Genomic DNA, 23,452 nt, shown 5'->3' with positions numbered 1-23,452 from the left:
CGTTTTTTTCTTTTGACATTATTTCCTCCCACACAGGCCTATATCCAAAAGCTTTTCTTTTCTCCTCAATATTGTAAATGTCGAGCTCTTTACATTTTGGTATTATGAAGAACTTCCCCACTAAGAGTTCGACACTGATCCAAGAGGTTCAGTAGTTGTATTAATCCTTTTTTAAAGCCTCGTCTAAGAAGTGGCTATTGCCTGTTTTGCTTTGGATCATGGGGTTTGGTTATTTATAACCTGTGTGGCTCACTTCACAAGTTTTCTACTCAACATCACTTTCCATCCACCTGGGATTGTCAAAAACATGAACTGTTTTCCCTGCAGCTGTCCATTAAACCTGGACAAAGTCCCCATGTCTCTTCTTCTACCTTTCAGTGGCTGGGAGCCTGAAGATTAACAGCCGGAACCATGATTGCTGAAGTCCTACCAGGAACAGATGCCCCTCAAAGGGATTGTCTAGATCATTTTACCTAGAGTTTGCTTTCTGTCCTCAGTAGGCACATGACCTTAATTCACTGGGCTGGCTTTTATCCACACTCCCCACCATGAGCATGGCAATCTGGAGTTGCTAAAAGCTTTATTATTGCACACAGATGGTGTGCAAATTGTCAAAAGTAATCTGTGGAAGCACCACAATGGTGAGACTTAGACACCACTGCAGTAACAAAAGCACAGAGTACAAAACCCCAGCTAGTGTTTAGTACAGAACCAAGGGCAAATAATGAATAAATACTGTCGTGATGACTAGAATGCAACACGCACACCTTGAGGCATGGTTCCAACACCATTTTTAATGTACAACCCATTTTCAACCCAGATTCAAGAAGAGACCTAGACACAACCTTCACCAGTAGAACACAGCAGAAGACATTTCCTTTTCAATCATTGAGCAGCCACAGATCAACAGTAAAGTAAAAAACCACCCTTGCAGCAGTTAATTTGCAAAAGAAGGCAGAAAGAACACAGATTTGCTGAGCACCACGGGCCAGAACTGCACAGGAAAGCAAACACCAGCAGCAGTCCTGGGGCGCCTGCATCCAACACCCTGTGCACAAGGGGAAAACAAATCCCTGAAAGAGGCCAGAAAGTTTGGAAGCAGCTGTCAACACAGCTCCTTATTAATTTGGGGCTGTGCTGCTGCATGGGGTCATGAAAAGCCTGGCAGAAATCAAACGCAGCGACAGGAATAGAGGTCAGCATTAAGAGAGAAGGGGCACTGGATTACGAGTACTCGAACAGGCTTACAGCATCTCCTGCTCGCACCGAGGAGCAAAGGTTTGTCATCAACTCCATGTGCTCCTGCACTACACCACAGCAGTTATTCTCAATCTCAATGCATGGTAATGCAAGTAACTGCATGTTTGCTGCAGAAGAACTTATACAGGTGATGTGCACAACATGATGCAGCATGACGGGGAAAGTAAGGCAATAAATTATAAGGAACTCTTGCCTTCCCATAATTAACAAATGTATTTTCCCCCCCCCAGACACATTTACTTCTGTGCATTGCTGCATATTGACTGTAACCGAGCTGCTATTTTAAGAGCAGTAAGAATTAGTCACACTAGAACTCCAAAATTATCAAATAATCTGTAAAAGGCATGAAAATAAAAACTTCAGGCCAAAGTGCACTCCAGCATTATTATACTTTTAGTACATACAGTGGGTCTGCAAACATCTTCCTGGGTCTTGAATTCATGCTCTCATCAGCCTCCCAAGCCACCTTTGCATCCTTTGCCAATTCTCATCTTTAGTACTTCCACACAACCACTAATAACCTTTTCTGAAGTCTTACACTCCTCCCACTGCCTGCAGATAGCAGAAATCACAGTTCCACTGTGAACTGGGCAGACACTGTTGCTCTCACAGCACCAACCTGTGTCCATTCTGCAGAAACAGTTTGAGCCATTTTCATAGTTAAATCACAAGGCAAACTGCCTTACTGGTGGTCTAATATAGCACTTCCAAATTAAAGGAGACTGCTTTTTCACTTGCTTGAGCTGGTTATCGTGGCATGTCGGTAGTAAACTACAGACCTCATATGACTCCATGAGCCTGAAATGTTCATTCTGTACTCATTTACTCCCATTGTTTGATTTCTTAATTAGTTTCCACATTGAATGACCACTGCAGGTATAGGCAGTCCTTTTGCTGCAGTCAGCCTACACTCCCTTTTACTTGGACTCTGGAGATGCTTCCAACACATTCGACCCAAGTTATTGCCTTTGTCTCTGCCAAATGTAAATGAGTGGAAAGGTTTCACAGATTTAAAAATGACATGTTATACTATTGCTCCTAGCTCACAAAGATAGTAGCAGTACATGTCACCAACTGTGCCACAGAGATCATCTTTTCCATTCTGATACAAAAAACATTGAAACAGAGAAACAAGTGACACCGTCAGCTACTCACCAGGCAATTAAAATCACACAACAGGATAACTGTGATACACTCCGTGCCAGAGCACTCAAACTCCACATTATTTGTATGATTTATTCACCATAAAATCCAAGTTATAGCTCTGCAATGCATGTACCAATATAAGGAATTCAGATCAAGTTTCTTCTATATTCCAGAAGTATGTGAAAGTACTTATGGCAGGACATTTTTAGCTAATCTAACATGATTCATTCAAATCACGTAGGATCCTGCCTGCATGATTCCAGCAGAAACTGAGTTTAATTTAAGAAGCCCTCTTGCCCTCAGAATAAGATCTTTAACTGCTCCTTACAAACCTGTGCCATCAGAACATAGATATACAAGGACTGATTCAGTTGTTTTGCTTTTTTAACTGGTAAATAATTAATTTCTGTTATATTTGTACTACAGTTGCATCACTAGTAATTTCCAATTTAGTCGTTCTGGATTTGCATGTTTGATTAAAGCAGTAAAACACCATATATTTATACAGATTGTGGTCAAATCCAAACTAACATGTTGGTTTTCTGGATGAGGAAGTGACATTTCATTTTGTGACCCATTTGTTACTCTAGAACTTTGAGAAACACCAAATGATGTCTGTATATTCAATTCTTACTTCTCTACGCTACCGAGCTCAGTATGCAAGGTGAGAAGTTTAAAAACTGCTGTCTAGTGCAAAAATGTCCAAAGTGTTCTGTTTTTCCTATCAAGAAAAGGCTGCAGTTTCAACTAGTGTTGGATTTTTAGCATAAATATTAAGACAACAGAGCAAAATGCAGCTTTCACTCAGGAAAACCAACCAAGCAAAGGAAATGAGCTCCCCGAGTCAGTTCTGAAAGCACTTAATAGAATACGAATTTCTGACAAGCTAACTCAGAACTCAGGTGAATGAAGCAGAAACACTAAAAAGAGAGCACTCTAAGTAGAGATAATGCCACGACTGGCACTGTATGTTGGGTTGTTTTGTTGGAGGGAGGACTGCATTACACTAGTTGTTATCCTATGTTCAGATACACTCATGAACCTTTTAAGCAAGAGACTACACGCTGAGAAGTCTCTGTACTTCCATTCCTTAAGCTATAAAAGGGGGGAAAAGAAGAAAAAAGGCATTCTACCTTTGTGATGAGAATTCGGTACTTCTCCACCAGATGATCGTTGTTATGACACCCTGCCAGCAACTGCCACACTTCACCTCTTAGGGCCTCAGGGACACCACTTCTCACCAATGCTGACAACGTCTTTGGCCTCACGCTCAAATTGAGGTGCCTGGGTGTAGGGGAAGGCATTGTTACTATTACCGAGATACAAATAAATGAGTAGATGAAGGCACTGTTACTCTTATCCAGATCAAATAAACGACTACATGAGCAACAACTGATGTGTTATATCAAACATGTCAAATGACAGGAATTTCAAGACAGTCCATATGTTGCCAGAGTAAGTGAAATTCAAGTTATAAAAAAACTCCAAAACACATTTGGAGAAGCTCTTTCCAAATCATTTCCTTGATTCCCATTAGATTAAAATATAATATAAATATATAAATCACTCAACAAACTGAAACATACCAGTAAAAACTAGAGCTGGAGGGCAGATTCCCACACTGTGTAAAATTCTAAGTTCAAACCACATCAGAACAAGAATTACTTTGCAAATGCCTATGCTGCTCTCCTGACTTCCTACACTCAGGCAGGGGGATGACCTTCCAGGTGAGGAGCGAGAGAGGACAGGCAAACAGAGCTGTAAAAAAGACCTCACATGGGTATCTAACTACATGGAATCATAATCCTAGACAGGTTTGGGTTGGAAGGGACCTTAAAGCTCATGCAGTTCCAAACCCCTTGGTTTGGAAGTCCAGAAATCCCTTCCAGGGACACCTTCCACTAGAGCAGCTTGCTCCAAGCCCCGTCCGACCTGACCCTGAACACTGCCAGGGATGGAGCATTTACGACTTCCTTGGACAGCTTGTTCCAGTGCCTCAGCACCCTCACAGGGAAGAACTTTTGCCTAAGAGCTCATTTCAGTCTCCCCTCTGGCAGGTTCAAGCCATTCCCCTTGGCCTGTCCCTACAGGCCCTTGGCCAAAGCCCCTCTCCAGGCTTCCTGCAGCCCCTTTAGGCACTGGAGCTGCTCTAAAGTCTCCCCTTCAGGAGCCTTCTCTTCTCCAGGCTGCCCCAGCCCAGCTCTCTCAGCCTGGCTCCAGAGCAGAGCTGCTCCAGCCCTCACAGCATCTCCATGGCCTCCTCTGGACTCGCTCCAGCAGCTCCACAACCCTCTTGTGCTGTTGCCCCAGAGCTGGACACAGGACTGTAGGGCAGTCTCCTCACAGTAGAGTAGAGGGGGAGAATCCCCTCCATCATCCTCCTGGCCACGCTCCTTTTGAGCACATCCTGCATTTAAGCAGCTTCCACTGTACAAGCTGCTCAGTCCCATCTAAACAGCTTTTCCAAGGGAGCCCAGTAACAGCTCATAAATTACAGCACTAACTTCTAAAAACTAAACCTACATCTAATTTATGCAGTTACAGAAAGTTGAGCTGAAAAGTCCATTTGTGGCTTATACATAAAATCCCCAGAAGACAGAGGATTTAAAGAAACCAGTTTTTCTGCAGTTACTAAAACCAAACTTCTAAGTAAAATGATTAAAAGGAGTGACAGACAAAGCAGTCCTATTAATTACATTACCTTATTAATAATACACTGGTATTTAATGATTTTTATTAACAGCCTAACAGATATGTGGATGATAATTTTGCACAGACTGGGACTCCCTGTTGCCTTTCTCCAGTGTACAGTGCTCCAACACAGTAGAAGAATGACAGTGTGGGTATTTGAATCACTATATACTGGACAGAACCTGGCACCATGTTTGCCTTTACTTTGTTTTCTCTAAACAAAATAAACTGTAATAGAAATAACATTAGATAATAATTACATTTATATCTATATAAATTCATATCTATAAATATATATTAAGAGAGCATTTATTATACCTTTGTAATATATAAATATATAAAAATATTTATATAAACCACTTGTTGCATATAAACAGTTCTTTGTAAAGGTCCATAAAACTGCTTTGCCTTAATCTCAGATGAACGTAAGTACATCAGTAATTCCAAGAAATGGGAACTTCTTTGAACCATCAGGCTGTAGACTAAAAGCCACTGGATTCTTCCAAACTATTTTGAAATGAGAAGATTGTGTGACTCAGCAGTTATGAAATGTGAGCCAAGTATTATTTAGGAATCCCAAAATACCAATGCACATTTAATTACTAACAAATCTAATTACAGGATTCTGAAAACTAGCATGAAACCACCTGAACTCCAATTTTTATGACTTTCAATCCTCTTATGTTAAAAGCTCAAGGATCATTACTTCCAAATACTCGCTTTTCTTTAAGAAGGAAAGCCCTTTAACGCACATTAAAGTCGTTGCCAGCATTAGCACAGAAACACTTCATATCCTCTTAGAGCTGCCAAAACATTTTCAATGGGTGTCAGGTGGCTGAATTATCTTTGAGCCCTTGGAAGGATTACAGAAAAAAATCAAGTTGAAAGAAACTTTCTCGCAGCAGCAGATGCACAGAGCTCATCTGGTGAAGATGTTTCTGCAAGCCTAGGAGAGGCAGGGAAAGGGACCATGCAGCAGTTTACCACATTCCCCTTCTGATGAAGGTGTCTATTTCTGATGTCCTCTTTGTTACCAGATTAGTCCAATATATTAGTGCAAAACCAAACTGGAAGTAAAAGTACGTATTCAAATAAGTAACTGCAGAAAATAATGCTAAATTGGTCTAATCTCAATTTAAAGAGAATCCTGGCTGAGTGCTCACACTAATGCTTTGCTTCATCTAAAGGGCATGACTTATTCTAAGCTCTGTGTCCTACTCTTCAGATCTAATATTCTGTTCAGATCTTTTATGTGCTGTACAGCCCTTGCCCTGCTCCTCAGTAACACTGGGAAGCAGAAGGCAACAACCAAAGCCAGAGTCAAAATGCAGCATATGTCAGCTCAATGTGATAATGTGTCTGTCATCTCCCTTTGTAGGGGAGAAAAAAACCCACATCACAAAACAACCTGAATTTTGCAGTAATCAGCATCACTTTCTTAGAACTGCTCAGGCTACTTCAAGATGAATAAAAGATCCTTCATGGAAGAGGACAGGTGTTGCATAAGCAACTTGACTGTCAAGAAACTCTTCTTATAAATTGGCATTTTCTAGGAAAAAAACAGAAGAGCTCATGTACTTCCTTCTTGGCAGGCTCTGGATCCATCTTCCTTTAGATAAGGCAGGAAAAGCATCTTTGCTATCCAAGTACAAATCTCCCATATTCTTAAGCTACAGCTACCACGATATGACAGCTGCAGGAAAAACTGGCTGTGAACTAAATCAGAATTACAAAGAAATGAAGAAATCAGAAAACACAAAGCCAGAGAATAAGGGGTGTTGTGAGGACGATAGAGGATTAAATCCATACTAATCTCATCTCAGCTGGCTTCTGGAAATAAGAAAAACTCCAAGCAGAAGGAGCCAACAGAATGAGAATATTCAGGATTGCCATTCTCAGAATGTGATTTTGCCACTTACCATTTGGACAGCAGCTCTCCCCACGTCTCAAGGATTTTTTCTGCACACTCTTTGGAAACATCTCCAGAACCACTTAAGAGTGGTTCATCATTATCTGCCAACAGAACAGAGGAGATGCTATGAGATCAACAGCCATTACTGTACTTCTATGGATTTAAATGCTGCTCTCTTAACTGTATCAGTGTGTCGCAAGAACAACTCCCCCTCATTTATGGATGCAGTACTTGTGTGCTTGACACAAGAGAAGGCAGAAGTAGACTCTTCTCAGAAGCACACAGTGATGTGACGAGGCAGAAGATAAGCAACAATGTGAAATTCTGGTTAAAAATCAGGAAAACAATTCACCATGAGGGTGGCCAAACTGAAACAAGGGCCCAGAGAGGTTGTGGAAATGTCATCAGTGGAGATGGTAAAAGCACAAGAGCACAAGGTGCCGAACAGTGTATCTGGCTGTAGTCATACTGGGTGGGAGGCACAATTACAGACCTCCAGGAGTTCCTTCCCACTGAAGTGATTCTAGTTTTCTACCTCAAATGCATAACTTTCTGCATGTGAAAAGCTGCAGTACCATAAAAGCAAAAAGGACAATAAAAGCAACATAGCTCCAACTGAGCAGCCACAGCCTTGCCATGTTGTTGCAGGTCCATGGGAGTCCACAGGGTGTTTTACTTCACTGTTCGGTACTTTTACTTGGGAAGCCAGGACTTTCTGGTAACTTCCTTGGCTTAAATTAAATAGCTTTTTGAACAAAATGTGCTCAAAAATGCAGTGGAGGGGGAGGATGAGCATCATCACAGGAACTCTTTTTGAAACTAACACTGTATTCCCAGGTATTTTTAAACATTCACAGCAAGTATCATACACAAAAGCTACATTTCACTGATACAGTCAATACTGGGTTTGCATCATTGACAAATTGTATTTTTTCCATTAAATCTACGCTTTCTCAACTGACACCTGAACTTCTCAGCAAACTCTTGCAATGCTGCAAGTCATAGCAACTGCAAACAAAACGGATGCTCCAGGGCTAGAAAAGAATACCACGGGGGCTTAGTGCAGTGGTTAGACTGTTAATGCTTTGCAAAGGAGCTCATTTACAAACCAACTTTCCCTCCTTCTCCTCTCCCCCACCACTGTCCCCCCAGAAACAAGGAAATTAAAAGCACAGAAGTGAAATCATTCACCCCAGGCCACATACAAGGCCAGCAGACAAGTGAAAAAGCAGAAACTCAAGTCATCTCCATTTCAGCTCAGAGCTGTGGGGCCAGATGTTTATATACTCAGCACTAGTCCATAGTTTGGTTTAAAAAAACCTTTAAAAAGCAGAAAAAGAGGTATTGAAAATGCATTCAGTTTCAAGGTGGGCAGGTCCTGGTATAGTTTTACTTATTACAGATGTCTCTACTTTCCCCTTCACTAAAACATGCTGCTTGCTTTTATTCCCAAATAATATCAGCTTCTCATTTTTGCTCTCAAATCCATTCACAGCTGCCTGGGGAGGGGCAGAAGCTACATGTTAATGTCAAATTTTTAGCAGCCTCTTTTCACATTGTTCCAAATATAACACACTGGAGGCTTCAGGAGGCCTGAGCTGAGAAAAGCAGAGACACAGAAGTGTCAGACAAGGGAGAGGCTGATCCAGGAATGTGGGGGTACTGGTTATTGAATACAGCATTAAAGCAAGGGCAAAAAAAACATCAGTAGACCAGATTCTGAGTGGAAAGGATTTGACATGTTTCATAACTATGTTATTTACCAACTGCCCTTTCTCTTGAGGTACACAAAGCATAAATCCACTTCTTACCTTCCTCTTCATCATCCTCTGGAGGAGAAGGAATCATGGAGCCCTGTGACCCAGACTGGGGCAGACGGAGAGAGGGGCTGGCTGTAGTTTTCCTTCTCTCTCTTTCTGATTCACTTTCTAAACACACAACCTCATACAGCGTGTCCGAGTTATTCTTTCTGTCCTTTTGCTTTATCTAGGAAAAAAGTTTTGTTTTACTGAGAAAAGCTATATAAAAATGCCCAGATTACCTCATATTGCTCTGCCTTCTCCTTCTGGAATAGGAGAGCTGAGAAACAATTTTCATCCCGTTCTACAGTGAGGAATGTTCAACCCTTGCAGCACATTTAATGCACTGTACAACCCTGCAAGGGTTGAGCAATGCTTCCAAGCCTCATATCTGTGTATACACTGCTGCAGGAACACAAACTGTTGAGTCCCAAAGCCTATTAAGTGGCCCTATTTTCTCCTTAATTTTCAGTGCTTTGATACCTTCCTTTCCTTGAAAGGAATATCTTTCTGAAGTGGTTCTAAAATTTTAATACAGTCTCAGGATTTAGAACTTCTTCTTTCATAAAGGGATAACAATAGAGTAGAAAAGGGAAGGTGAAGAAAAGAGGGAAATAAGGTTTGTAATTATATTCTACACTAAGCTCCCAGTGCTCAATTTTATCCTTTGGAGTATGAAAAATGAAGAGAAATGCAGCAAAACTAAAAATGACTGAATCACCAAATGTAATCTGAGCAAATCAAACCCCTCTGCTTCCACCATTTCCGAATAAAGAAACACTGCCAAAGCAAGATAAGCCAATTCTACACAGCTGTATTTTTAATAGGCTAATCATCACTCCACAGAAACAGGTTTCCCTTCCAGGCTTATCAGGCAGTACATTCTATATTTGTTGCTTACACTATGAATTTTGATAATCTTCCATTAGTAAACACTGGAAGTTGGATAACTTGACAGTGCCTGTGGAAAAGAGAATTGGCTGAGATAAGTCACAATGCCTGTGAATTTGGTAAGACAAAAGATACAGAATTAGCTAAGCAAGATAAGCTTCCTTTACACTGCCAAACAGAAAAGGCACCTTCTGGAGGGTGTGGAATATTTATAGCCCAACAGCCTTAACTGTTCAACATCTCCATGCTCCACCTCAAAAATATCCTAAATCAAAAGACTGATCTCATCCCTGAAGAATTTTTCCACCTTAAATCTTGACAGAAAGTTTCCAAAATGTGCATTCATATTTTACATAGAAAATAGGACATACACTAGAAAGAATACTTTGAGAATCACATTGCTGTTACTACCATGATGCTATTCTCTGCTAGCACTTTAACCCAGGTGCAGAAAGAACTAAGAAAAGCCTCTTATTTCATTTAAAAACTGTTTAAGAAAAAGCACTTATCAAGAAATCAGGACTCCAACCTGCTTTTTTGGGCTGCACCCAGCATTATTAAACTTTACATCCACGGTGATATTTGCTTCTAAGTATTGCTATTTCTTCAAACAGGATTTTCATTTCAGAAGAGTAATTTCTAAAGCTGGAGAATGGCAGCTACTGCAAGTACATCAATCTCTTTCAGTGACTTTGACCTTCAGCCTTATTTTGAGACCCAGTTACTGCCTTGTACTGTTATTATGAATAGCCTGGGCAGAAGTAATCCTTTCCTTTTCAGTAGAGAGGGAAAAAAAGTAAGTTGGAAAAAACAGTAAAAGTTTTTAACAAGTTCTAAGGATTTTTTATGGTTGCTTAGGTTCCCCCCACCCCCCCAGGGTAAACCTGGGCTATGGGTGAAATCTCTGCTTCCAACCATGCACAAGGGGGAAACAAACTTGCATGAAAAAAGGGAGGGGCAAGAAAAAAAGTTGGACTTTTATGACAAAAATGAATTTAGTGACAAATCAGACAGCATGTCACTAGGATCATACTGAAGCCTTTTTTTATTCTTAGCCTTTAATTCTACATATTTTCCCCACTATACCCTTACGCATGCAACTCTCAGCATAGGTCCAGTTCACAGGTAAATCCCCTGTTCCTTTCATTTCTGTGGTTTGGCTGGAAGATCCATAAGCCTCTCTATAACCTCAGAGCCTCATCAAAGCTGCCAAAATTTGCTTTTAAATAAGGACATCCACCTTTTTATGGCAACTTTCGATAGCAGCAACAATTAGCACAATGAAGGACAGCTCTTCTAGAATGGAAAAGCATTTATTGTACCTCTCTGATTCAGGAGCAAAATACAGAAATCTGGACATTAGTAAAGGTTTTACCAATTATAGGTAGGAACCACCACAGTTAAATTCCCACCTGCCAGCAGGCACTAATAACCACAATTCACCTTTACCTCCAATGCATTTATATTGATCCAGCATTATACCATAAACCTACCTCTCCAGTCTCCAAACAACGTAATTGACTGTGGCACAGTTATACTCAGAAAACAACCCTGCAACTCCCATATTAACTGTACATTATTATTTAAGTGTTACCTGTTTCAGTTTTAGGAAGAAGTTTTCAGTAGAGCTACGCTTGCTGAAGGGCCAGAACAATCTCTCATTAGGTGAACAAACTCTGACTTTAGTCTCCAGAATGAAGCGAACAGGTTCCTGAACCTCTGTTATCACCAAATCCACAGCAGTAGTCATGAACAGTACTTTATCTAGAGAAAAAAAACAAAGCAGTATTATGAAAAGAAATATTTCAAACAAAATATTCCATAACCTGTTTCCCAGTAACACGAAAGCACAAAAGACATTTATTTCTGCAGAATTCAGGTTTTTTTTTCTGTAATCTAACATCTCAAAACCCTCCAAGTTTCAAAACAGGAAGATGACTCTGCACTGTCCACTACAGACTAGGGAAACTTAACTCTTTGAGACAAGGAAATGATCTTGTTAAAGTGAGTAAAAATTCTGCTTTGTCAAATCCCACTAAAATGTATCAAGAACCTTCATTAAATCTGCGTACTTGACTCCACTGTGCAGATCTCTTGCTATCTTGTCTAATGACATTGTAGTTGTTTTCTAGTTTCAGAAGTTCCTTAGGCAACACTCAGCTGTGAAATTCAGAAAATTGGCTCTACAGTATGACGTTCCAAGAGAAGGCGACTGCACCCAGTGACCTGAGCTCTCTGCTGGTACTACATGATAAATTGTGCCCTTTAGGTAGCATGGCATTCAATCTAGCAGCAGATTGTACCCAGCAGCTGACTTTTATGACTTTGCCCAGTCAATTCCCATTAACTTCCGCAACCTTTGACATGCAGCTGTGACAATAGATTGAAAAGATGGTAATTCAGCTGACACCTTGAAAGAAGTAATGACAGATCTGTTTCAGGACTCAACAGAGCAACACAGCATTGACTATTTTCAGATTAAAGTTGGGTTACTTTCATTTTCACAGGTAAAAGAATCCTCTTGTAATTAAAAACCTGGATTCAGGAAAGTCTGAACTGACCACAGAAATTAAGCAAGGAAGAAATCTGCCACAGTCATTTAGTGCAATTCTCAGTGGGATTCTTAAGAAGCTCCAATGCTGTGCAGAGCATCTGCATCCTGTGACCACACCTATACAGCCTCCTACTAGGATACACTCATTCTTACAAGGTAATATTACTGAACACAGATTTCTTCTAGCCTTCTACTTTGTTTAGCTCTTTATGTTACATCTGGCACTCTACTTTCTGAGAATACATCCCATTCTATGAAAGTCTTCTTATGGAATTCCATCTTAAAAGAAGAGATCTGATCCAATGCCTGCTATGTGGGTCATTTCCCCTGGCTAAGGATAATACCTGGCAAATTTCCTACCTTTTGGTGTTTCTTCATTTACAAACTGGAAGTGTGGAGATTTTTGATTCCAGCTCCCAGTGATCACGTATGATTTCCCATCAGAACTTTTACCCATGGACTCCTGGAAACAAGGTAAGTTTATGTATATTTAAATTAAAGAAATCTCTGTATTATGAAGTCTCAGCCCCATAAAGCACCTACTGCACTGGCAAGAGAAAGGCAAGCACCTGAAGTCCGTGTGACAGTCCTGTAACAGAGACAAAAGAATAGCATTCTCATGCAATCTTTGGTCTCCTTGCTGATAACACAAAAAGGCCAATTAATACTAACTGTTGCATTTATATGTGGTATGAACATCTGTCTAGCGAGACCTGAAGACCAATAGCTCATTTTGGAAGTGACTACTTGGCAGCAGCTTTTAGCTCACAAAGTGTATGTGAAATCACATGTGAAATCGCTCTAGAAACAAACACCTTTCTAAGCTTCTTTTAAGTTTTTCTGGAAAATCCAAGGCAAACCAGTCATTCTGGCCTCATTTTGCATCATTCAATCTCTGAGTGACATTACTTGAATGGTAAAGTATTTAAATGTATGAGGCTTTAATTATAAACTTAGGGGATGTAGTTTATTGCTCTAATACAAGAAAACATTAAAACAGAACACTCTTACAAGCTGCTGAACTTATAAACCTGGCAGAGGTTTCACACGTAATGAAAGGTCCTTACTAAATCTAAAAGGTGCATGTCGCCGCTCCGAACATCCTTCCCACGGCTGAGGAGGAGGCCAAAACATCTGCAAAGCCAGGCAAATACAAACCATTAGCATTCCTTAGCTAAACATTCACTGTCATACATCATAAATAGCCCATGAATCCAACAAGAAGTCAACAAACACTGACATCTGAAAGCAGCATGAAGCATGTCAAACAAAACAATGTCAAGCCACTGTTAAAAATGCCAAGCAAGCTTTCATGAAGGTATTGACAATGTGATTTTATTGCCTACAGTAGCCTGGGAAGTTGTTCAATTATCTTTGTTTGCAGGAACAGATAAAACAGATGCTGCTAACAAGAGCTCCCCATCCCCAGGACAACTTGGCCTGCATTCTTCTTCCCTTCTTTTTTTTCCTTTGAGGGGAGACACATTTACTTACATAGAAGCTACCCTTTGATACAGACAAAAATCAGATGAAGCGCAAGGACCTGTCTTTCACGGTTTCAATTTGCAAAGACTTTTGGTCCACAGAGAAGTATTTCACTTCATCCACTGGTTTACCACAGTCCTGTATTTCATTTCAGACTTCAAAGCCTGGCAGAAGCTGTGTCTCTCCTCTGCAGCATGAGCAGCACTAAACTGTCAGCAGTCAAAACCCACTCATTTCTAAGCAGAAAGAAATTCGATCAAAAATGTAAAGAAGTTTTAAAATCAATGAACTTACCTCTCAATAGCAAGTTCTTTATTAGTGGTCTGTTGGACATAAATCACTATCTTCTTATCGATTCCTTGGCGGAGTTTAAAGCATTGCCTGTCCTTGTCTTTGGGAACCGCACTGTTATTTACCAGTAAAGGAAATAAAACAACTCAGTGTCATTTATCTGTATTCCTTGCACAAACCAAAACCAGCATCAGACCTTTGGTGAAGCCAGCTTCTTCCACAAAAGCACTCAAGACCTTTCTTCCTTGCACACTGCAATCGGTAACATGAAGGAAACAGCAACATAAGTAGGTGCTGTTATTTTATCATCATTAGGTGAAAACCAAGGACATTTTGCTTTCAAAACAAAACCTGTGATTTTACAGTGGCTGGTGTAGTGCTGTGAGACTTCCAGCAGCATTTTAAGGAAGTTTCTAAATATTGATTCCCTATGTAACATACAAGTAGGAGCTGTTAAGCAATTACGTGTATTGCTTTCTTCCACCAGGGAGGTAACTGCTGGGAACATAAGCCAAACCAGAAGAGTGCACCAACCTTTAGACTATTTCCCTCATTTTTTTCTCTAGAGCCCCTTCTAAATGCTGCAAAAAGAGGGGATAAACCTAATTACATTTAAATGCCAATACATACACTGAAGTTTTAGTAAAAGTATTGTTGTTGAGCAGCACAGCTACACTAAATACTGGACAAACTGAGCTTCTTGGGGTTTGACTTTCTTTGTAAGTCAATCACATGTTCAGTTTCCCCTTGGATATAAAAAATAGTCCTTATTTTATTTCAGACTTGCAAACTGTGCATTATTACCCCCAAGAGCTGCAAAATGCACTGTGGAGCATTGCCCACAGTTTAACACCTCCGATAAAATCTGGGTTTATTTTCTGTCAGCAGGTGCTAGTGCAGGCCAGGGAATGGCAGACTGCCTTGAACTGTCAGCAGGAGTTTTGTCTCCGGGGCCAGGACAGAGGATTTACACACTTAAGAGCCAGCACATGAAGTCAGACCTCATTTCCCCAGCATGACAGAAATGTATTAGTAGTGACCCAGGGTGATAAGTGAAGGTAGATGAGCCAAGACAGGATCAGGTACTTAAAGACTGAGATCAGAGCCTGAGTATGTGGAAAGTGTTCTCCCAGCTTCCAGGTGAGCGCAGGTCTGCACACGAAAGGTCATACAAGGATTAATGTCAAACTGACAAAGCCTGTTACTTGAACTAAGACCTAACTAATGTCAGTAGGATTCTGCTTAGCTGAAAGCAAAATCCACTTTCCTTAACCTTGTATAAACAAATGCCCTGGTCCACTCCTAATGCAAGTGGATTTTTGTGGCTGAAGAGATCTTCGGATACACCTCCACAGCAAAGGCTGAGGTTCAGCCTACAGTCCGAGCTGCCTAGGATGGAAACAGCTCTTAGCAGCAGAACTTCTGGAAGCCATGTAAACATCAAATCCTGGGCTGGCTTACACTACCTGCACTGCTAGGGCCGTGCTGGCATTAGTACCAAGCCAGAAAGACTAAACTTCACCAGGTGTATCACACTGTGCTACTTTTACCTGCTGTGCACCCCAAGAACACATGTTGTCACATCCAAGAACCATCAGTATCTTTCAGGACCAAAGTCAAGCCTGAGATAAATAATCTTTTCAGTTTCAACACTTAAGCAGTCCTTTGGAGTGCTGAATAAATACTGGATTATTAAATGGGATTTATTTAATAAGTAAGAATTGAGCTGGATGTAAATCCAAGAAGAGAAGATTCTCTGAAGCTGTGGCTAGGAGCCAATATGCTCAACAAGTCAGAGTATTTGGCAGACATGCTGTAATGAAATAAAGACACTTCAGCAATTACAGAACACTATAAATGGTCACATAAAACATGAGGGCACTGTGTATAGGCAAAGCAGAAAGAAAAACCAATTTAGCACTAACTATAAAAGGTCTCTTTAGAAACCAAGGTTATCCACCACCAGACTTCATGTGAAAACAGTATTAGCCGATACAAGATGAAAAGCTGGTCTAATACTCTCACCCTGCACACACCCACTTGCTGGTAACGCCTGGTTTGGGGGGAGGGAGGGATGAGGGAAAAAATAAATTAAATTGAGAACTCGGTCAGAAAACAGAACCAGTTAGAAACAAGATTTGTTCATACAGCTTTTCTGACACTGATAGAGAAACACTACTTTACATCAGAACAGGCGAGTGTTTCAAGGAAACAGATCACAGTAAACCCAAGGAGAACTGATATTGATGACCTTAGATAAATATGAATTCTGCCTTTTCTGCTTTCAATAACTATTTGTCAGAGTTTCTAATTTTCTCTGTCTCCTTTCATGAGACTTTATTAAAAGATTCAGTTAAATTTGAACAGGAAACTTTCAAAAAGGGGACTTAGGGACCACTTCAGACTCTATTCACTCACTTTCTAACAGAACCAGATGCTGTATGCACAGAAATGAAGAATCTGTACCTGAAATAACCTTTCCCATCATCTTCTTTGATTTCCAGTGACACGGAGAAGGTGAAAATATCACTGTCTGGAGTCTGGGGGGTGGCAATGGCTGAGAGCGGCGTTTGTTTGGCAGAGCGACGGAAGGCAGTGGCAAAGCTGTACAGTATTCGGCTCACCTGTGTTTAGACAGCACCAGAGAGAGATCAGAAAGCCACAGACATACCGGTGAACCTACCTGAATTTTCACTAAACAATAGCATGAGAAGGAATTGTATGAAAATAATTCTGTTTTAGCATCTTTAACTGCTTTTCTACACTTCGTAAGAGGATAAACTATTAAACGTGCATTTCGTATCTGAGGTTTCTACATTTATCTTAACTTGAAGTAGAAAAAAGACAAAAGTGATTAATTATACTACTTCTAAAGTGCCTGAAACACTTCCCCTTCATTGCAGTAATAATGTTTACATGTATATCATCATCACTCAACAGAACTTCAACTTACAGCCTCTTGGATTTCACATCTGAAGACATGGATCCTGAAGAGTTCTGCATTGTAGTGGCTTTCAGTGAAAGCAAAGCAATCGCTTTCAGGGGTCCCATCATGCCCTCGTACACAGAAAAGGATTTTATAGATTGGATAATTTGCTATTTCTGTGTTTGTCTGAGGATCTAAAAGTCTGTTAAAACAGAGAGAAAAAAACCACATACACAAAGCTTGTACCTTTAGAAGAATTATTTCAAGCAAATATTAACTTGCAAGCTTTAAGAATTTCGTCACTACTGGAGAAAATACATCCCAATGAAACTAACTCTTGACTGTCATTTACTGTGAAGTTTGAGCAGAATAATTATATTTAAATTGAACAGCATAAAAAAGCACAATGCAACAGACATCTGCACCAGTCATTTCCCTGTAGTTTTCAGGGCTTAGCCTTCAAAAAGCTACAGTAACATGCAGCAGTGGATAGAGTCATCCCTCGTCCCTGCACATAGTCATAGAGTACACCTGACCAAGCTTCATACCTCACTGTTCCTTCAGAGACATTAGGCACTGACAGGGTCACATCTAGAGAAATCTGGCACTGGCTTCGTAAGATGGACATCATTCTGAGGGCTTCCACTTCACTCCGGGGAGCGTTCACAGAGGCACAGCCTAAGTAGGTGAGCTTGCTGAACACCACGCTGTCCTCATCTGTCATAGGTGTAAAAGGGCTCAAATCCTCACAGTCTAGGGCGAGACACAAAGTTGAATGTAAGAAGCAGGACAAGGTATATGGAAGTAAATTATCACAGACTGACTCATCACTAAGTAAATGACAAAAGTGCTAAAGTCAGGTCAGTCCAAAATACTATAGAAAAACCCTGCCTGAAGGCGAGTTACTGATGGCAGAGAGCAGCTCAGCTATCTCAACTCTACAACCAGTTTGCTCAGAGGGCCTCATTTAAGAGTGCACCAATCTTCATTACAGCAATAAGATGCACAGCTGAGCTAAACAGACTGATATGTTATACAACCAGGTAAGTAAGCAAGCATAATATTTCTGCAGTAACAAGTGCTTTCAGAAGGGAGGCCAGTTCAGCATACATTAACTCCTGCATCACATAACCTGGCATTTACTGCACTAGGTGATTACAATGGGAGAAACAAGGAAAGGGTGGTGCACACGCCTGTATCTGAATTCTCATTCCTTTCCCCACAAAAACCTAGCCCATAAGATGCCACCAGAAATTTCCCTTTTATTTCTAACCTCCCTGGGATGGTTTCACTGGCAAACTCATTTCTGGTTTCTGGAGTCCTGCCACCGACACTGGGTTAATGGTAGAGGATGCTGAAGCTTCGAGGACAACAGGTTCATCCCCATCTCCATCAGTTCTAAGTTCATCTCCATGGTCCCGGTCACTTGACTGATCTTCCATGAGTGGGTCCATCAACACGTCTTCAAGCTCCCTCTGCAGCTGCTGTTCGCTTCCATTCCCCACAATCTGAGAGCCAAAAAGAGAGTTGGGACACAAAAAAAGACTGTTCAAATAAAAAAAACCAAAACCAAACCCAACCAACTCAGGCACAGGGTCACTCAAATGACTTTTTCTGCCAACCAAAGCAGTAGTTAACAAATACAACCCAGTTGAAACCATAAACACAAACTGCAATGTGCAAATGATCACCAGCACAGGCTAGATCGTCCCTGCTTTAACAACTCAACAAGCTCAAAGGAGGAGTTTTCTAGCACTGGAAAAAGTGAGATTACTTTCAAACTAGGCTTTAATCACCAACTACAAAGACTAGCTTGTGACAGAAGAACATGACAGGTGTCCACAGTACGGTGGTCTATATTAATTCTCAGAATAGTAGCAGAAAGGGCTAAATATAATTAAATATGGTACACAGTTAATGGGAAAGACAGCAACATTTCATGGGAAGAGAAGAATCTGGAACAGGATCATGCCATCGTGCTGACGAGAAGAGGCAGTGTTGTTTTATTTCCTAACGCTCATCTACACCCTTACTTTGCACTCACTGAAGTCAACATGAGAGGCACAAAGCAACCTAAATGGTGTGAAATGAGGTCCTAAGGTAGAAAGAGAATGAAGACATTAATTTCAGGAAAACCTTGGATACTGTATCTAAGGAAACTCTTTGTCCATTCCTCTGCAATGGGAAGTGACTGATGCTTTACACAGTTCAGAAATCAGGCATGGAAATGGAGTTACAGAAGTATTTTGCCAGATGGCAGTCAGAGAAAGGTTCTTGATTCCAACACTTCAGCTGCTGTTGGTTATTATTGTTGGCACCAAACCTCAATCCTAGGAGCAGATATGCATTTCTATATCCTTGCGTCCCTGTAAGCTTACTGACTTCAGATGCTACACTCAGCCTAATAAAATCCAAAATGTGCAACTACCCCAAGCTGTTAAAAAGAGTAAACGAAATCTCAATAAAGAAAAATTTCCTTCTTATTTTTAATCTGTAAAATAAGACACTAAAGAAAGGAAATGGTTAAAATCAGAAGGAAGAATTCTGCCTGCTCTGTAATCTGCCCATAACACAATCCCAGCACTGCAGCAAATTCCATCTGCCCCAAACCCAGCATCTCATAGTAGGAAATCAAATTATCTTGAAAGTACCTGAAGCAATGGCCAAGGTTCTTAACAGTAAATAAATCAAGCTGAAGTCTGCTAAGACTGCTGAAATAATGCTGGAGCAGATACAGGACACCTTTGTGCACATGGATGAGCTTTGCAATTAATTAAGTATACTATGAGCAAAACATCAGATGCCACTTAAATATGTGTATGTGCATTTCCACAGGCGTGTCTCAGGACTAATTACAGTGAGATCAGAGGTTTCTCAGCCAAGTCACAATTCTCACATATGGCCTTTTTCATTGCATCCCCAAGCTTCTCAGTTCAGAAGGAAAAGGAAGAAACTTGAAATTTACTGTCTTCTTTTCCACACTCAGGCCCCACAGTCTCCAAATAGTTACCTGTATCTGCAGCCTCTATCTACATTGCATTAAAGATGTAAACTACATATTAGTTTTCTGGTTAATAGACAAGAATATTAACAAAGAACAGAAAATTCTGACCTAGAGTTACTCTAGAACAGGGGAGAACACAATTATTTAAGTCCCAGACCTCTGTTTTTCAGAAGAAAATAGGCAATGAAATTAAATTCACAGGTAATGAAAAAAATCACAAGCACAGGAGATCCTTTAGGATCCTTTAGATCCTTTGTGTCTCTCCTTTAGGCAGGACATAAGAAAAAAAAGTGGCTGTTTTACTGCAGAATCTAAACAACAACAGTAACAAAATTCTGTGAGAGGTTTATGCTCTTAAACCTCATGCTCAAACACAAGCAGTTTTTCAGTATATATTAAAATATATCCATGTGCTGTACGGGATCATGTGCCAAAGTATCTGCCTTACTCAGCTATACCTCCACAGAAGTATCAACAACCTGTAACTAGTGACAGGATTCCATAGATTTCCATTTTCCTCCCAACAATTTTAGTATTGTTTTGCATGATTCCTCATGGAAACAATGAAAATCTTGCACTACCATCAGTCAGCAGAGGTATAATCCTTTTAAGCATGAAGTTTATTACTCAGGTCTTTGCAGCCATTCATCAGGAAGATGGAAGATGCACTGTGTTACTTTACTGTACACAGTTTATATGTTTTGCAACAAAATATGATGAAGTAATTATGATGTCCTGCCAGCCCTGCTAAGGCCTACAGCAGAGCTGGGAGGACTTTATAATATATATAAAAAGTATATATATGCCAATATTTTATAGATATTAAAAATCCTAAAACAACTCCTAGTTTACAGGACCTGTTTTCTATGAAACTTGAAGTTAAAATTCGTTCTGGCAAAAACCTGCATCTCTCATGCTTTTGCTCACACAGGAAACAAGGCCTATAAATACAAACAAAGATCTAACTCGATGTCAAAGTCCCTTATGCAACCATGGAAATTCACCACATTGTGGCAATGGTGCACATGAAGATATAAATTGAAACGATGCTGCAACCCCCAAGACCATTAAGAGGAAGAATGACAGAGTACAGAACTACAGCAGGAGTGAAGACTAAACAAGGTGTACCTAAGAAATGCTTCACGCAGGTTTGCTCGAGACAGAGGAAAGAAACCATTTGCCCTAATCACTGTTTCCCCCACTTCTCACAACCATTAGAACTAATTTTACTTAACCTTTAAATAGGATGTAGCAAACTTCCTTTACAGGCACACGGGGGATTTTAGAACTGTAGTTTATTCCCTTCCCTGATCTATGTGCTGCTGGCCTCTGCTGTGAAAGGTCTTGTACCGTGTAGTTCACAAAATCCTGTCTTACAGTGTGCTCCAGAAGGAAGACTTTCATAAACCCAGCTCAGTCCCACTGGCAGCGAGCAAAAGCAGACACAGAAACAATACTGGAAAGCAGAGTCAGCCAGCAAATGATATTTCCAGAAAACATCACTAACAACCCCTTCTGAAACCGAACCAAGTATTTCAGCATGAACAGAAAGCAAAAACACGTTCATGAGTTATGACCGACACAAGAAAATTACAGTTCCTGATTGCTTTCAGAATAAATATTTCTCTACCTGGACTTGAGAAAGAACAACCAAACAAAAAGTGCATTAATTCAGTCCACAGCACTATTACTTAAAACCACAGCACATAAACAAAGCTGAAATGAGAGCCTCAGGTTTGGTGTACAAATTTCACAGCCTTTCACCTTCAGCAAACACAAGCCTAAACTTCAGCACCTTCCTCAGACCGCACTTAGCAAATGGAAGAGCCTCAAACTGCTTTTCTAAAGAAAGAGAACACCAGAAAAAGACACCTGAACTTATTTTCTGCTTAGTAGGCACATCAAAGCAAATAGGGTTTGACATATGCAAACAAATTAACTTGGTTATAAATACCAAAGCAATTGCTTCTTCCTGAAAAACTCATCCTATTTGTACCTGTGAAACACACAACCTCAGTTCTCATGTTGTACAGTTAATTTTACATACACTACTTAAACACTTAGACATCACAGTGGCAGTATTTTTTACATACCTCTGACAACCTTCACAACTCCACTAATATCCATGCATACTAATAATAAACTAAAACTGGCTACTGATGACTGTTTGCAAGCTGAAAAAAAAGAGATACCAAGAACAAAGCCATATTTTACAGCAGTATGTCACTTTTCTTGTAAAACACCACCAAAAGAATTTCTGTCCTTAAGAACACCTAAAAAGTCTTCCCATTTTCTCTGTTCATAGTTTTTTCACCTCCTTAAACAGAAGAAAGGAGGTTAACAGGAAGATCCTTGCATGGGAGAATTCAGAGTGCACACTGACTGCTTATCTAAGGTGTAATGTTTCCATGAATCACTCAGATTGCAGCCAATAACCAAAGAGCACATACTCTCAAACACCAAATACTGAAAGGCTCAAGGTGAATCGCTTTGTTCAAGGATTGTGCTCAGGCTTGGCACTAAATTCATAAAGAAGCTTATCTTTAAGACCTGCAAAGCTCTGTGACATTCAGTGCCAAATCAGGGAACAGCATAACTTAATTTTACGGTTGTTGACGATCAGGCGGCAGCAGCGCTGATGTTCTTCCTTCCTCATCAAGGGGAACAACATACCCATAGCCAGCATTTATAAACCACTTTGGAAGTAAACACATGAAGAAAACTTCAGAAGTGAGCTTGAAACTGATTATGGATCCTCTGAAATATGTGCAAGCTTTATGAAGATGACTTCATATACAAGCCTCTTCAATTTCTTTCTGTATTAAAGATACAGCATGTCATACAAACACTGCAGGACAGCCACAAGGCCATCACTGGACCAGCAATACAAACAGCTCCCATGTGGAGCAAGAAGTGCTGCAGACTACAGCATTTCACATTTCCCCTTTTTCTTTGGGAGTAACAGGATGGAAGGGAAAATCTAGTTGACCATATCCATCTCTTGCGGTCTCAAATGATGCGTCACAACTTTGGGAGTTTATTATGCACATCGCCACATAAGCATTCTCAAGGTATGCACCACTATGGAGACTATTCTGGACTGTAAAGTGCTCATAGCTGCTGGTATTTGCAGTATGTAGAAAGGCAAGTGTGAGATTACAGACTTTCAGTGGGTTTCACAGATCACCAAGCTCATTGTTCAAGAGAATCTCGACTTATTTTTAGATGATCCTATGATGTGAAGTGGCAATCTTCTGCAACAGCAATAAAACATCAGTGAACATTCTTGCCAGATGAAGCAAAAGTAAGATCTTGAGACTCTTAACAGAACTAACTTCAAGTCCTATGTAAAAGAGAACAGCCACTATAACGGTGTATCTCATCCAGGACTCAAAGGAATGCAAGAAAAACAAAGCACCTGAGAGGTAAAAGCAAGACGAGCAAAAGCATCAAGAAACATTCAGTAAAGTCTCTGTTATAACTGCTGCTAAGG

General features: G+C 40.4%; 1 protein-coding gene across 4 annotated transcripts in view; it reads right to left on the bottom strand.

Annotated features, from left to right (window-relative positions):
* The window catches only part of RABGAP1 (RAB GTPase activating protein 1), a 68,858-nt gene that overhangs the window by 37,488 nt on the left and 7,918 nt on the right, over window positions 1-23,452 (bottom strand). For all 4 annotated transcript variants that reach the window (XM_061352553.1, XM_061352555.1, XM_061352552.1 and 1 more), the window contains 11 exons: window positions 18,229-18,463; window positions 17,504-17,708; window positions 16,983-17,157; window positions 16,496-16,653; window positions 14,033-14,143; window positions 13,321-13,387; window positions 12,614-12,716; window positions 11,294-11,463; window positions 8,821-8,995; window positions 7,017-7,110; window positions 3,540-3,690 (listed from right to left, as the gene is read on the bottom strand). In XM_061352553.1, the coding sequence (XP_061208537.1) occupies window positions 3,540-3,690; window positions 7,017-7,110; window positions 8,821-8,995; window positions 11,294-11,463; window positions 12,614-12,716; window positions 13,321-13,387; window positions 14,033-14,143; window positions 16,496-16,653; window positions 16,983-17,157; window positions 17,504-17,708; window positions 18,229-18,463 (1,644 nt within the window). The remainder of the gene's footprint in view (window positions 1-3,539; window positions 3,691-7,016; window positions 7,111-8,820; window positions 8,996-11,293; window positions 11,464-12,613; window positions 12,717-13,320; window positions 13,388-14,032; window positions 14,144-16,495; window positions 16,654-16,982; window positions 17,158-17,503; window positions 17,709-18,228; window positions 18,464-23,452) is intronic.

Source organism: Neopsephotus bourkii, unplaced genomic scaffold, assembly GCF_033783945.1.
Source record: "Neopsephotus bourkii isolate Nb327-2 ecotype Australia unplaced genomic scaffold, CSIRO-AGI_Nbou_v1 NB_659, whole genome shotgun sequence".
In the NCBI taxonomy this organism is placed as follows: Eukaryota; Metazoa; Chordata; class Aves; order Psittaciformes; family Psittacidae; genus Neopsephotus; species Neopsephotus bourkii.
Note: the sequence above shows the minus strand (reverse complement) of the source record. Positions and strands in the feature narration are given on the sequence as shown.